Here is a 14841-nt window from a genome sequence, read left to right as displayed (position 1 = left end):
ACTTCTGGCCCAGGATGAGTTCTGTCCAAAAGGTGGGGTCGTTCCTTTAGGACAGCTGTAAAATAAGAATAAAGAAGAGAAGAATAGTCTGCATCCATAGTGCTGCCCATTAAATCATGGTATTTTCTCTTGGGAAGTTTGCTTGTTAAAACAGATGGAACAGCATAAAGAATATTTGTGTTTTATTGCTGTTTTCAATAGCAAATATGGAACTTCTCCGTCTCTAACATTAACATTTCTAGTTTAAGCATATTTGTGTGGGACATGGGCTCCTCTTCAGAGCACTGTCCTGAATTGTCCCATTATTTCCAAGGACAATGGGCCAGATGTTCTTGAGGGAAGGGAAAGGACCATGAGCCACCTTGGTCTCCCCAGGAAACCATTCCCATCCCTTCCTTGGAGCAAGGACAGGAAAATGGGGCAAGGATAGTCTGTAGCCTCTTAATTAGCTGAATTGTATTTATTACAGAGCCTTACTGTACTGGTCTTGTTTTTAACATTAAATTTGGAAACAGTCTTTATCATAGACACCACGGCATTTAGAAAGCTAATTAATTCTCTTTCTCATCAAATTCCTAGAAATGCTGCAAAGCATCCAAAAATGCCTTGGAGTCTCTACCAGACAAAATGGCTGTGTTTTGGAAGAACCACCTTAAGGATGTGGACTTCTCAGAAAACACACTCAGAGAAGTTCCCCTGGGACTTTTCCAGCTTGATGTAAGTCTAATAGCACCTTATTTCTCCTTTTCAGCTTTTGTAAGAAAATCACTCCACATTGCAGTGAAACCTGTATGCTTCTTCCGAGCTTTCAAGACAAAAAAAGTTGAAAGAAAAGTTTAACTGTCAAAGTCACGCATGGTTGTGTGCAAAGAGACTGAGAGGAAATGTGCAAAATGAAACAGCTCTGGGAGGGTGGCGGGATGATGAATTTTTATCCTCCAGAATTTTCTTCAGTGTTGACAGTTGAAGGCACAGCCCAGCAGCCCCTCGGACTGACCTCTGGCTCTGTTCCTTCCCGGCTCCAGGGTGAGCCCACCAGGCATTCTGGTGTGTGAAGCCCTGGCAGCACCACAGGGCAGGGCCTTCTTGTCCCTGCCTCCCTCTCTGGAAGTGGCAGAACTGGAATTCCCGGATGTGAATTCAGGAAGTACCTTTTACCAGAGCCGTGTGTGTGTGTGTGTGTGTGTGTGTGTGTGTGTGTGTGTGTGTGTGTGTGTGTCCCAGCATGGGGCTGCCTTCTACCTTTAGCTTGTTCACACATCCGTCTGTTTTTCCCACTCCACTGAGAACCTTTGAAAGCAGAGCATGGATCCTATTCACCACTTGGTGCCCAGGGCCAGCCCCAGGTGGGAAATTCTGCATTACTCTGAAGGCATCAGTGTCAAGCCAGCAGAGGGTGCACGACTGGGGTGGGTCACCTTCGGTGTCACTGATGCCACCTGACCCCTGTCCAAGGCATCACCTGGGCCAGCCCAAGGAGGCATCATGCTGTGCCCACTCCCCTCCTGTGGTAACACAGTGGCCTCCAGGACCTTCAGACTCATCCACTATTCCCAGGACAGGTCCACAAATAATTGTCACTCTTAAGAAACCTCAATTCTGAGAAGTACTTAGATTCAGTTCTTTCTTGAATAATTGCATCCCATTGATCTGAAGGAAAGGATCTTCTATTAATTATCCCATCTGCTTTGTTCGCTATAATTTTATGAGTTTTAAGACACTGTGAAACCCCACACTGTTGGAATCTTTGTGACAGTGAATCGGTTATAATCATTTGGCTTCGCTTTGCCAGGGAACTGACTTTCCCTTCAGGTCTTCTGCCCCTTTGGTATTTGACATCGTCTTTGCTTCTCTCTCCCTCTGTCCCAGGCCCTCATGTTCTTGAAGTTACAGGGAAATCAGCTGGTGGCACTGCCACCTCAAGAGAAGTGGACCTGCAGACAACTCAAAACCCTAGATCTCTCCAGAAATCAATTTGGCAGGTAAGCAGGGGTCTCTGTCCCCAGCAAGTTCTCAAATGTGTGTGTAGCCCCAGCCAACAGACGCATGGGATGGTGTCTCTACCAGCTTGCTGAACAGCCATGAAAAAGTGCCATAGGCTGGGCGGCTTAAACAACAGGCATTTATTTCTCACAGTTCTGGAGGCTGGAAGTCTGAGATGGAGGTGGCGGTGGGGTTGGTGTCTCCTGCGGCCTCTCTCCTTGGTATGGGGACAGCTGCCTTCTCCCTGTGTCCTCACACGGTCTCCCTCTGTGCCTGTCTGTGTCCTGATCTCCTCTTCTTATAAGGACACCTGTCAGATTGGATCAGGGCCCATTCTCATGACCTCGTTTTAACTTGATCACCTCTTTAAAGGCCTATCTCCAGATACAGTCACATTCTGAGGTGCTGGGGGTTAGGACTTCAACATATGAATGGGGGGAACACAATTCAGCCCAAAACAGTGTCCTCCCATTTCTAATTTTTAAAGGATCCTGGAGAATCTCCTCATTTTAGCCTCACCTATCATTCTGTTCAAAAGTTTTTGCCAGTCACTAACCAATGTGTATAGAGATTGAATAAAAAGTACCCTCAAAGGTCTTCTAATAAAAGGGGAAAATCTGGGGATGAGCCGTGCTGGTCCTTGGGGCCCTGAAGACCAGCCTTCCTGGTTCACTTGCTGAAGGCCACTTCTGCGACATCTCAGTGGAACTTATGCTCCTAAGAGAACTCCCTCAGTGAACAGCGTGAAGTAACAGCCTCTGATATGGGCATTCCTGCCAGGTACAGAAATGCTAGCACCTGCCTGAGATGGAAAAGCTCAGGAGTGGAAACCACCAGTCCTGCCAGCTTGTTCTTTTCCGGAAAGACTTCTGAGCACAACTGGTGCTGTCCATGCTTACACGTCAGCTGCAGGAGCCCAAACACCCTGCCGATGGAATTTTCTCCCTTCTCTATGTGTGGCATTGTACAGTCACAGCCAAAATAGAAATGTCTTTGCCATGCTTTCCTCAAATTTTGACTTTTTTCACCCTACAGAAATGAAGATGTACTTAAAACAAAGCGAATTTCCTTTTTCACCACCAGAGGCCGCCAGCGTTCCGGGACAGAGGCAGGTGTGTGTGTTGCTGCTGGGAGATGAGACAGCTGGGCGGGGACCTGCCCCTGCTCCCCTACAGGGGGATGGCCCTCCTGTTGGGCCTTCCCCTGCAGTGCCCTGTGGGAATGCCAGAGATGCCCATGCTTGACTCAGAACCCTGGGAGTGCCTGTGCCCATGGCTCATGTCACACGGATGGCCTGCAGGTGTCCTGAAACCCCCTTTCCTGTTTGCAGCCAGCAAGACTAGTAGCTACTGTGTGTGGATGGCCTGCTGGGTGTGAGAACTGCCCTAGATACCTTACATGTGTCAGTCTTTCTTTAACCATCACATGACGTATGGGTTGTGGTTTTCCATTTTGTAGATGAGAAAACTAAGCCTCCAGAGTGTCTTCAATTCAGGCTTCCCTAGCAAAGTACCACTGACTGGGTAGCTTAAACAACAGAAGTATATTTTCTCACTTTTCTGGAGGCTGGAAGTCCACGATCAGCGTGTGTCAGTTTCTGGTGAGGGCCCTCTTTCTGGCTTGCAGACAGCTGCCTTCTTGCTGTGTTCTCATGTGGCAGAGAGAGAGAGAGATAGAGAGCCCTCTAGTATCTCTTCTTATAAGGACACTAACCCCATCATGGAGGCCCCACCGTCATGACCTTGTCTAAACCTGACCACCTCCCAAAGACTCCATCTCCTAATACTATCACATGGGGTGTCAGGGCTTCCACATATGGACTTGAGGGGACACAATTCAGTCTGTAGCACAACGGTTGACTGATGTGGTCACATGGCTACTGAGTGCAAAAGCCAGGTCTCAGCCAGCACTGTGGAATCCAGCACTGGGGCCCGGGGGCAGTACTATGAAGTCCTTAACTGCCACACTATGGCATCTTGTGAGATCCACATGGGGACACAGCCACCCTTGGCCCTGCAGGCTGTCCTGGCTGGGCTGAGATTCTGGAGGTCTTCCTCCAAACTCATTAGAAACACAACTTTTCCTAGGGTGTTTGTATGGTCACACAACAAGGCCAGTTCAGCAGAGAATGTTTCTAGGAACACAGTTCTTTTTGTTCGTTATCTTCTGTAAGGTGCAGGGGGAGGTGTGGACCTGTCCCTCAAGTTCAGTCACCAGCCCTCTTTTTTAACCTGAAAACCAGGAGTTCTAAAGCCAACAACACTCACAGATATATCCCTCTGGATACTGTCCCATAGAACTGGAACAAATATTTAGGTTGTTTTAAGTGTAATATAACTTTTTTCTTCAGCTTGATCAATCTATATTGACAAGTGCTCTTTGAGTATAGATGGTGTGAGATGGGGATAAGAAGTGCCACAGAGGCCAAGACACATTTGCAGGAGGTGAACTAAGTAGTCTGCTTACCTGATGCCCTTTTTTGATGAACTACTGTATACATATGATATGCATATATCAGTCATGTAAGAGTGTTTTTACATAGGATTGAAAAAGTAACACATCATCAGTGGAACAGAGTCCAAAAATAGACCTAATATAGGAATTTAATATATGATAAATGTGGCATTTCAATTTAGTGGGGAAGAGAATGTTTTATTGTTTCAATAAATAGTGCTGGTATAACTGCTTGTCCAGCTGAAAGGGGGGAAAGCACAGCACTAGATGCCCTACCTTACATCAGCTACAAACATCCCCATGTGGATGTTAGCTTGAAGCATAAAAGAAAAACAACATTTAAGAGAATAAATGTATAATATGGGAAAACCTTTAAAAGCTAGGTGGGAAATCCAGAAGTCATTAAAAAAAGAGCAAAATCTTGGGTGTTGTAAAAATGGAAAAACTTTGTTCAGTAAAAGGCATCATAAACAAAGTCATAACACAAACAGACTGAGAGGAAATATTTGCAACAAAAATTGTTGCAACATAAATTGGCTTCAGTCCCTAATACACAAAGATGGCTTACAAATTGATTTTTTTTTTTAAAGTCAAACCCAATAGGCAGAAACTGGGCAATGGATATCAACAGTTCACAGAAAAGGAAGTCCAGATGGCCCAGAAAGAAAGGAAAGGCCCTTAACCTTGCTACTAGGGAAATGCAATCTGGAATTTCATAACTGATCCTTTTCAAAACAAAGGGCCTTAAGACTTTGTAAATTGAGTCCAGACACAGGGATTTCACTTGGAAGGAAGGAGAAGCAAACACTTTTTTCTCATGGATGCCCAAACAGGAGGGTAGGCACGAAAAGAGCTGCTAGTGTGGATCTCGGCCACACTTCCATCGCTGTGGGTCAAGCCTCAGGGGTTGCCGTTGACTAGAAAGGTGTCTCCAGTCTAGAAATGCAGAGCATAGAGATGTGCACAAGGAGGTGCACCCAGCACCCTGCAGGAACAGCCACTTTCTCTTGAAACTGCCAGAGTGCAAGGCCAGAGGCACAAAGTGAAAAGTGGGACAGAAACATGTACCTGTGTTCTGGAGACCCTGCTGGTGACCCGCAGGAATGTGTCTGGATCTAGGGGAGGGGCCACACCTCTGGGAGTTTCCCTGGCAGAGATGGATGGTGCTGTGCTGTTGGCACATGACAAAAGCCTCTTGATTTTTTCAATTTCGAGTAGAAAGTTGAGGCCCACACCTGGTGAAAAGGAGAGACCCGCTGCAAACCCTTTTCCTCAGCAGGGTTATTCTCTCAGGCTGTTGACCTCGGGTAAGGGATTATCTATACTTGTTTGCAGATGGATAGTAAAACTCCAGGTAGATTTATGTACATTCAAGTAGTCATGTTGGCACAGTGGCCTTGTCCAAAAATAATTTGGACAGCCATTTTTACAGTAAAATTCAGACCAGCTGAGTCATAAATAGCTTATGAATAAATAATTACGGCTCATAAATACCTTGAGCTGTGCTCTGCCCAGCCCAGTTTCCAGAGTTTCCATTCTGGGCCAGGAGGTCTGTGTCAGGTGTTGCCTCTGTTTGCAGTATAAATCCTTTATTCCATCCATCCGTTACTTAAAGAGGCTTCATAAACGCCAAGGTGAAACTTTAAAATTGGAAAGCACAGAAGCCATGTGTTCAGAACGTGTGTTCTGGGAAGAAAGTGAGCCTTTCTTATTCTTGATGTTCTTTCCATGGGAATTAGGGCTGAAGTTGATCATTCTTTTTCATTGGAAAAAAAAAAAAACTCTTTTTGAACATTTTTCTTGTAGAACAAGGACTAGTACAAAGCTGTCTTTAAAAGTCTGTTACACATTTATTTCCATAGGGGCCATTCACGTGGCACTAGCTGGGCAAATTTTCCAGGCGCCAATATCTGTATTCCGTTATCGTCTCTCCCAGAACATTCTCTGATACCAGGTTACCCCATTACCATTGAGACTGCAGCTACATGTGTGGAGAAAAGCCAGAGTTAAGGGAGGAGCTGTGATCAAGGGCAGAGGAACGTCGTTTCAGCCCTGCAAAAGAATTCTAGCTTCTCTATCTCATGTGTCTGGCAGAGAACCGGCTGAGAGGGCTTTGAGGCAGTTGTTTTACCTTGAATTTGAGCTGAAAGGGACCCTCAGGGGTGTGCTCTCCCTGCCTTAGGAGAAAGGAAAAGGAACTTCAGAGATTCTGCTGCAATACAACCCTCTGATTCCCATCGGTTTCCAAGCCCTCCCCACATTCTTTCTCAACTCACACACTCTGGTGCTGTGGAAACAGCAAATTTGGTGTGATTTTAATAGTAATCTCATAATTAGCCTAATTAATGAAATCACTTAAATATACTAGAGTTGACTTGTTTTTCAGAGAATGCCATCCTAGGAAGCATAAAAACCAAGCTCACATTATTATTTTTCAGTTAACTAGCTTTTTTAATTGACCAAGTAATACATGTATATGGTAAACAAAATTTCTGAACTGCACCAAAGGCATGGAGTGAATATTCAGTCTCCTAGTGTTACCAAAACAAACTCAGGTCCACTCGCCCACATGCAGTAAAGCCAATCTACTGACACCGGGTTTTAGTGAAGGAAAAGTGCAGTGTTTATTGCAGGCACCAAGCAAGGAGTCCAGGCAGCTAGTGCTCAACAGGCCTGAACTCCCCAAAGGCTTTCAGGGAACGGTTTCTAAAGACAGGGTGAGGGAGGGGGATTATGGGGTGTGTGATCAGCTCGTGGACATTCTCTTGATTGTTTGGTGGTGAGGTAATCGGGAGTCAATCTCATCAACCTTCTGGTTCCAACCGGTCTGGGGACTGTGTGCTTGTGGGCAGCATACAGTTAACTTCTTCCACCTGGTGCGGGATTCAGTATCTGCAAAACAGCTCAAAGGACATGGCTCAGAATATTATCTATAGCTCTTGAGGAGGAACTAAAGATCCTTGACTTTGTCTAATAGCTAAACTATTATTTTGTCTTGCTTGACTGTTTTCCTTTCTTTCTGCATTTTCTCAACTTCTCTGATGAAATGTACTCTTTAGAACTTGGGGAAGCCTAAGAGGCTACAATTTTTCTACCGACAAGGGGCAGGAGGAGGACATGGGGTTGGGAGGGTCTGTTCTGGGAAGGCCCCATAGGGTCCTGCTCCATTACACTAGTAATTCCCTTCTCCAGAGCAAACTATGGAAGTTCATGTGTCCGTGGTAGCAACTGTGTTTGTGTCTGACATACATTATAACATATACACCACATATGTGTATTTGTGGTATGTATACACATGCCTATAACAGCATGCAATGTATACATATGGTTGTGCATGTGTGGTATGTGTACACATGCCTATAACACCTTATAACATATGTGCATGCACATAACTTCATGTGCATGCATGTGTGCATTGTGGTGTGTGCACGTAACATCATATAGCATACATATGTGCACATATGTGTATGTGCACGTAACTTCGTGTAACACATGCATGCGTGTGTGCATGTGTGGTGTGTGCACATGCACACAACATCATATAGCATGCATATGTGCATTGTAAGGTGTGTGCACACATGCATATAACATACCTAAATTCATGGGAGGGTGTTTGATCTCATGTTTGCATATGTTTTGTGGTACACAAGTTAAGCCTTCTAGATACCTAATTCCACACCTTGCTTTTTTGGTTTACCAATAGCTCTTGAGTATCTCTTCATACCCATACATGTAGACCTGCCCTGTGCTTTGTAATAGTTGTATATAATCCCATTACTCATTTAACCAACTCCCTGTGGGTGGACATATAAGCTGTCTTCTACCTTTACTGTTACAAAGTGTGCCACTGAGTGTGCTTGTTCTCACATCTTTGCCATACGTGCCAGGATGTCTGTAGGACTGTTTCCTGGAATTAGAATCCCTGGGTCCATGAGATGAGCACCTTATTCTGATAGACTTGTCAAAAGTGCCCTCCAGAGGTTGTACCAGTTTATACACCTCCAACACTGTGATGGTCCAGAATTATTTTTCAAATGTACAGTCTGCTTTGCCATTTCTTTGCAGCATGTGTACTGGAATTTCCTGCCTTCCTAAGTGAGTCTTTGGAAGTCCTTTGTCTGAATGACAACCACCTGGATGCAGTCCCACCCTCAGTTTGCCTACTGAAGAGCTTATCAGAACTCTACTTGGGAAAGTAAGTACACAGCCAGAGCAGTTGCACTGGCTCTTCTGGCCCAGGGAAGCAGAATGTCCTTGTGTAAACCACCTGAGGACACGGAAGCCAGGGAGAAATAATCCACCTATGTACCAAGAAGCAGCAGTTGGATTTTCAGAGCCAGGCTTAGTCAAAGAGGCGAGGGAAGGGAAGGCAGAGGTAGTGATACAATGATGCCTTCTTTGCTATTTCACTCATTTATAATGAGAAGGACTCCTCAATCATCCATCCTTTCATTTACTAAGTTCCTACTGCCAAGCACTGCTGGGGGATTCAGACAGTGTGCAAAACTTGATGAAAATATAAAATAATTCAGGTTACATTGCCTTGTCAAGAAGAGGGAGTGATCATCCTTAGGATAGTGTAAATGATAGAAAAGATGGGAAAGTTGGGGGAGGGGACCCCGTTCTAAGCCATGGGGATTTGCAGAAGACAAAGCTGCCATTTGTACCACTGGCTTCCCAGGGAGAAAGGCTTTGGAATTAGTATTTAAATGGAACACTTGAAATCAGGGCCCAAGATGTTGGGCTTGGGGTATAGACTGTCAGTGGCCCCCACAGGCCCCAGAGGCTGATGGGCTGCTGTGTGTGTGTTCTTCCATGGTGTGTGTGTGCCCTCAGCAATCCTGGCCTCCGAGAGCTCCCTCCTGAGCTGGGGCAACTGGGCAACCTCTGGCAGTTGGACATTGAAGACCTGAACGTCAGCAATGTGCCTGCAGAGATTAGAAAAGAAGGTAGGGCTTCCTCAGTGTCACCCCCTCGAAAAGGCACTCAAGTCCAGTTGTTAAGGACCTGGGGTGGAAACAGCTGGGGAACCTGTGGAGCCCACCTCTGGCTCCCGTGTTTGGGAAGATGCTGTAAAGTTATCCAGAACTCAATGGTTGCTCTGGACCGTTGTATTGCAATTGACCATGTGATCAAACCAGCTATGACCTGTAGCAGCAAGGATGCTGTCTTTAGATCCTTGACTTTTAGACTTCACTTCTGGGGTGATTCATATCACGCCTTCCCTCCATAGACCCAATAGTCTTCTCAACTCACCCAGTTAGAACACACAGAAAGTGTTCTCTCCAGATAGGACTTTGTTTCTCAAGAGATGTGAGCATGTTCCCACCTATATGGCAGCAGCAGCATCCACCCTCCCCAACTGTGATTTTGCACAGGCCCCAAAGCAGTGCTGTCTTATCTGCGTGCTCAGCTGCGGAAAGCGGAGAAGTGTAAGCAGATGAAGATGATCATCGTGGGTCCTCCGCGTCAGGGCAAGTCCACCCTCCTGGAGATCTTACAGACGGGGAGGGCCCCCCAGGTGGTGCACAGCGAGGCCACCATCAGGACCACCAAGTGGGAGCTCCAGAGGCCGGCTGGCTCGAGAGCCAAGGTCAAGGATGGTTGGCGTGCAGAGTCCCTGTGGGAGGGAGGGAGCTTCCAGGGCCCCTTATCTCTCCTCTCCAGAGAGCCCAGGATTTTCTCAGCCTGGTATCTAGGCCCAGGATATTTGCAGGGGTCACTGTGTGTGTTTCAAACCAGCTCCTGCCAAGGGCAGTGAATAATTTCTTAACGTGTCCTTGTAGTTTTTCTGTTATAGCTAAGCTGAGGTTCCAGGCCAACCCTGGCTGACGGTTAGACTGCTTTGATGAGCTTTTAAAGACAGCAGTGCCCAGGCCCCAAAGACTGTGATTCAGATGGCCTGGGACGAGGCCCCTCCCCAGAGCTGAGAATGAACTACTGCTGTAGGAATGAGATATACTAATACCTGCCCCTAACAGGAAGGCTGAGAAGGCAGCCCCGGCATGAATGCACTGTCCTCCTCAAAACCTGCTTTCACCCCAAGTTCTGAAAGGTCTAGTTTCTAAGCCCTAATTAAAATGAGTCCTTCAATGAACCTATTAATCATCCTGTTTTTCATTCAGTATTAGACAAATGAAAATTGTCTTGCACTTGAATCAGAGAAAAGAGCCTGTGGAATATTGGTGGGATGGACTATAGCACAGGTCTGAGCTATTTCTCCCGGCACAGGGGGTGAATACATGCCAATGATGCCTCCCTTACCTGTTGCCGTATTTGTGGGTATACGTAGCCACACAGCGATACAGGTGCAAGGAGGCTATTTGTGGAAAACTCAGCGAACTTGAGGTCAGAGGCTGCACGATTTTCCCCACAGCCCCCAGCACAGGGCGAGCTAGAGATCAGTTTTATTGCAGAGTCTTTCACACAAAATCACTTGAAGTCAGGGAAATCCAATTTGAGTCATGAAACATTTAAGCTGAATGTATATTTTAATATGGACTCAGAAACTAGTTCTCTAGAGAATGGAGATCTGCCCATTAGGGCCAGATAATTAACACCAGCCCTGCCCCCTTCCCCAGAACACCCCAGGAGTGAACCTAGCTAACGCATGTCCAAAGGTTCTCGAAAGTAACCAGAATCTGGATTCTCTCCTGCTTTTTTAAGCAATTATTCCACGTCACTTTCTTCCAGCAGTTCTTAAGCAAATAGCTGTCCGAGGTCTGAGGGGTGAATTAGTATTTCCACTTTTCCTGACCTTCGGCTGCCCCCACTTCCTTTCTGCCATCATTCAAGTTTCTCCCCACCCCTTTCATTGAAGGACAACCACCTGATCTTGTGAACACTGAATTCCGTAATTCTCTGTGTGGCTGGGCCTTCAGCCAGTTTAGAACAGCTGTCCATTTTCATCTTTACACCAAAAAAGCAGGTCAGCACGCTGTGTCTTGGAGTCCAAACTGCAGCATGGTGTGAACGATTCTTTGCCACAGAAAAGTGCAGCCTTAGCTACTTGGGCCAGACCCTGACCTCATAAAACGATAGAGAAACCACCATTTACACAGCCTTTCCCCAGAGCCCAACAACTAATCTTTTGTTAGATTCCCACATCAGGGCCATTTCCCATCATCCTTGGTGGGCACTGCCCTCTGACCTGCACAGTTCAGAGGCCTGTCTGCTTGGCCTTGCCCTCACTCGGATGGAGGTTAAGCCTTGGTGTGAGCACTGCCGTCAGCCCCTGGCTTCTTCTGGCAGGATGTCTCCTAACAGTCTGCAGCTGAGATGGAGGCAGACAGTGCCCTCCGACGTTCTGCAGACGCCTCTGCCCACGGGACCCAGGCTTCCAGTACCCCCTGCTCCCATAGCAGTAGATGGAAGCCCCTGGAAGCCCCTAGAAGCCCACCTCCAAACCGCTGGGCCCCCTTCCCTCCCTCAGATGGCTGGTTCCTGAGAAAAACAGCAGGACAGGCTGTGCTTTTCCACGGCTGTGCCTTTACCAGGCCCCCATGTACAACGTGCAGAGTGATCAGTTATCTCAATTTGATTGACTAAAACCCTGGTTGCTAAAATGTCTCCCTGTTGCTGCCTTGTTGCTCAAGTAGGTTGAGTCTGTGGAGTTCAACGTCTGGGACATCGGTGGCCCCGCCAGCATGGCCACGGTCAACCAGTGCTTCTTCACAGACAAGGCCCTGTATGTGGTGGTTTGGAACCTGGCACTGGGGGAGGAGGCTGTGGCCAACCTTCAGTTCTGGCTTCTCAACATCGAGGTGAGGGGGTGCCAGCCCTTCAGCTCTCAGTCCTCAGGACATTGCAGGGGCCCCGCCGCTTCTCAGGGGGAAAAAGGAAAAAAGGAAATGGTTAGGGAGAAATGCTTTGCACTTTGCTGGGCTGTCACAAGGCCCCAGAATCACAGGTCACTGTGAAGTACTTAAAACCCTCCTGGGCCACATGGTTGATGGTGCTCTTGTACTTTTCTGCTTCCTTAAATTTAAGAGCCCCACATCGTGGACCCAGGAGGGGAACGGGGCTCCCCTCTTCCAGTGGAAAGGTGACGTGGGCCAGAAGCTGGGGCGCTGTCTGAAGGGATCAGAGATGGAGGCCCCAGGGAGTGTCACAGGCCCTCACACACCCCCTAGTGCGTGGCAGGCCCTCGAGGTTCTGAGTGCGGGGTGCAGCGGGGTGATGGTTGAGGGCCAGGCCGTACAGGGTTGGCACATCCACCACCTAGGGAATTGTTCCCATCCCCAGCCAGACTCTCTCTCACAGGCCAAGGCCCCAAATGCCGTGGTGCTGGTGGTGGGAACACACCTGGACTTAATCGAAACCAAATTCCGCGTGGAGAGAATCGCCACGCTGCGCGCCTATGTGCTGGCGCTCTGCCGCTCACCCTCCGGGTCCAGGGCCACCGGCTTCCCGGACATCACCTTCAAACACCTACAGTGAGTGTCCCATGGCATCCTGCTCGTCCCCACCTGTCGCGGGGCTGTGGCTGCTGGCCCCTCACTTGTCCATCTCCCTGGGGACGCCTGCTCTGCCTGCAGAGGGCTCCTGAGGCAGGGGCTGTGCTCCTCTGTTGCCCTGTCCAGGGTGAAGGGTGGCAGCTGGGCCCCCAGAGCAGATGCAGCCCTAGGGAGGGTGAGGAGCTGCCAGAGGATCTGCAGGGCAGGGCCTGGAGACACTCTCTGTGCTTCCTGTCCAAGCCTCCCCACCCCCAGGGCCAATGCTGAGCGTGCACGGCCCCAGTGGGACCACGAGATAGAAACTCAAATACCACCCATCACATTTGTTGATCATTGATCAAGAACAGACCCCAGGTGTGGTCCTGGTCCTCCCAGTGTGTCTGAGTGGTCCAGAGGGGCTGAGATGGGGGAGGGCCACAGGGTGGGATTCAGGATGGGCCAGTGCTGGTGGGACCAGTGTCCTGGGCATGTTGATTCTCCCACTCCTGTCCTTGGATTCTCACGACAGCTCTGCAGGTTATGGAGACTGTTGTGCCCACTTTGAAGATTATGAAACTGAGGCTCAGCTAGTAAGTGTTCTCTGACTGCTACCCTGGTGGCTCTTGGGTTCCCTCGCTCTGGGTGAAGTGCCATGGGCATTGCTGCATGGGTCAGCCTGGAGACATGCCATGTGGCTCAGAGTACAGGATGGGGCTTTCAGGAATTCCTCGAGTGCCCTTGAGAATGCCCCCTGGGGCCTGCGATGATAGGAGTGCTGGCTCTGGGTCAGAAACCTGAGTCCCACCCAAGCCTGCTCCTTTCCAGCTTGTGTCCTTGGGAGTCACCTTGTGCCTGCATGCCTCACTTTCCTCCTCTGTAAAGTGGGCACGTTGGGAAGACAGACTAAAGCAGCACATTGTGGTGCCCCCAGCACCATGCTTTGCATCAAGTAAGGCCTCATTAAATTTCTGTGTCTATCTCTCATGAGTTTTCTCAACTTGCCAGTGTTTGGGACGAAACACATAGGAAAACAGAGGCACTGCAGTACTTGTCAGAGAGGGGAGGTACGATGAATAAGCACGGTTCTTTTTTGCACTCACAGCGAACTTTCCTGTAAGAGCCTGGAAGGTCAGGAAGGGCTGCGGCAGCTCATTTTCCACGTCACGTGCAGCATGAAAGACGTGGGCAGCACCATTGGTTGCCAGCGACTCGCGGGGAGGCTGGTGGGTACCTCTCATCCCCTTGAAGCCAGAGGGGCCTGCTTCCCATGTGTCAGGGGAACTGTACCTCCCTCTCTCTTTCTACTGTAAAACACATGTGCTGTATATAGTGTGTGGTCCCCATGTGAGCAGTTTCTTGGGGGAAGAGAGGGGTGGGACAGTGACAGGAAGCATTCCACCTACTCAGTCCTCTGGAGGGTGGCAGGCGAACCAGGCTGGCTGGGCACACCTGAGGGCCCAGCCTTTCCCACCTGTCCCAGATACCCAGGAGCTACCTGAGCCTCCAGGAGGCCGTGCTGACAGAGCAGCAACGCCGCGGCCTGAGCGATGATGTGCAGTACCTGACGGACAGGCAGCTGGAGCAGCTGGTAGAGCAGATACCTGGCAATGACATCAAGGACTACGAGGACCTACAGTCCGGTGGGTGGGCTGGGAGGGTGGGCAGGGAGAGGGGATCAGGTGGGTACCAGCAGGCACAGGCACAGGGCCCTGGGGAGGGGCACTCAAATTTTTCACCACTCTGCGCATGTCTGCAAATGACTGCAAAGACACTTCAGGTATCAATTTCGGGTTACAAATCAATTTTAACGAGTAAGTGAATTTGCAAAGATGGAATCCATGAATAATGGAGATCAGCACATTGGCAATAGTTACAAGATGCCTCTTGAGAACATGTGAAGGGCCCCATGTGTTGGGAGTGTTGGTTGCTTCCTAAGAAGAATCTGTAAGCTGTCCCCCTTAGGAGGAGG

The 14841-nt window shown here is 48.5% G+C and overlaps 1 protein-coding gene across 7 annotated transcripts in view; it reads left to right on the top strand.

Annotated features, from left to right (window-relative positions):
* Positions 1 to 14841, top strand: part of LRRK1 (leucine rich repeat kinase 1) — a 121140-nt gene that overhangs the window by 73774 nt on the left and 32525 nt on the right. For all 7 annotated transcript variants that reach the window (XR_012330245.1, XM_033852062.2, XM_073801333.1 and 4 more), the window contains 10 exons: positions 580 to 717; positions 1870 to 1982; positions 3019 to 3095; positions 8503 to 8632; positions 9274 to 9386; positions 9816 to 10030; positions 12036 to 12200; positions 12700 to 12872; positions 13975 to 14095; positions 14353 to 14512. Coding sequence is in view for 6 of the 7 variants with exons in the window: in XM_033852062.2 (XP_033707953.1) it covers positions 580 to 717; positions 1870 to 1982; positions 3019 to 3095; positions 8503 to 8632; positions 9274 to 9386; positions 9816 to 10030; positions 12036 to 12200; positions 12700 to 12872; positions 13975 to 14095; positions 14353 to 14512 (1405 nt within the window). In the remaining variant the exon portion in view is untranslated. The remainder of the gene's footprint in view (positions 1 to 579; positions 718 to 1869; positions 1983 to 3018; positions 3096 to 8502; positions 8633 to 9273; positions 9387 to 9815; positions 10031 to 12035; positions 12201 to 12699; positions 12873 to 13974; positions 14096 to 14352; positions 14513 to 14841) is intronic.

The sequence above is a fragment of the Tursiops truncatus genome, chromosome 2, assembly GCF_011762595.2.
Source record: "Tursiops truncatus isolate mTurTru1 chromosome 2, mTurTru1.mat.Y, whole genome shotgun sequence".
NCBI classification, from domain to species: domain Eukaryota; kingdom Metazoa; phylum Chordata; class Mammalia; order Artiodactyla; family Delphinidae; genus Tursiops; species Tursiops truncatus.
Note: the sequence above shows the minus strand (reverse complement) of the source record. Positions and strands in the feature narration are given on the sequence as shown.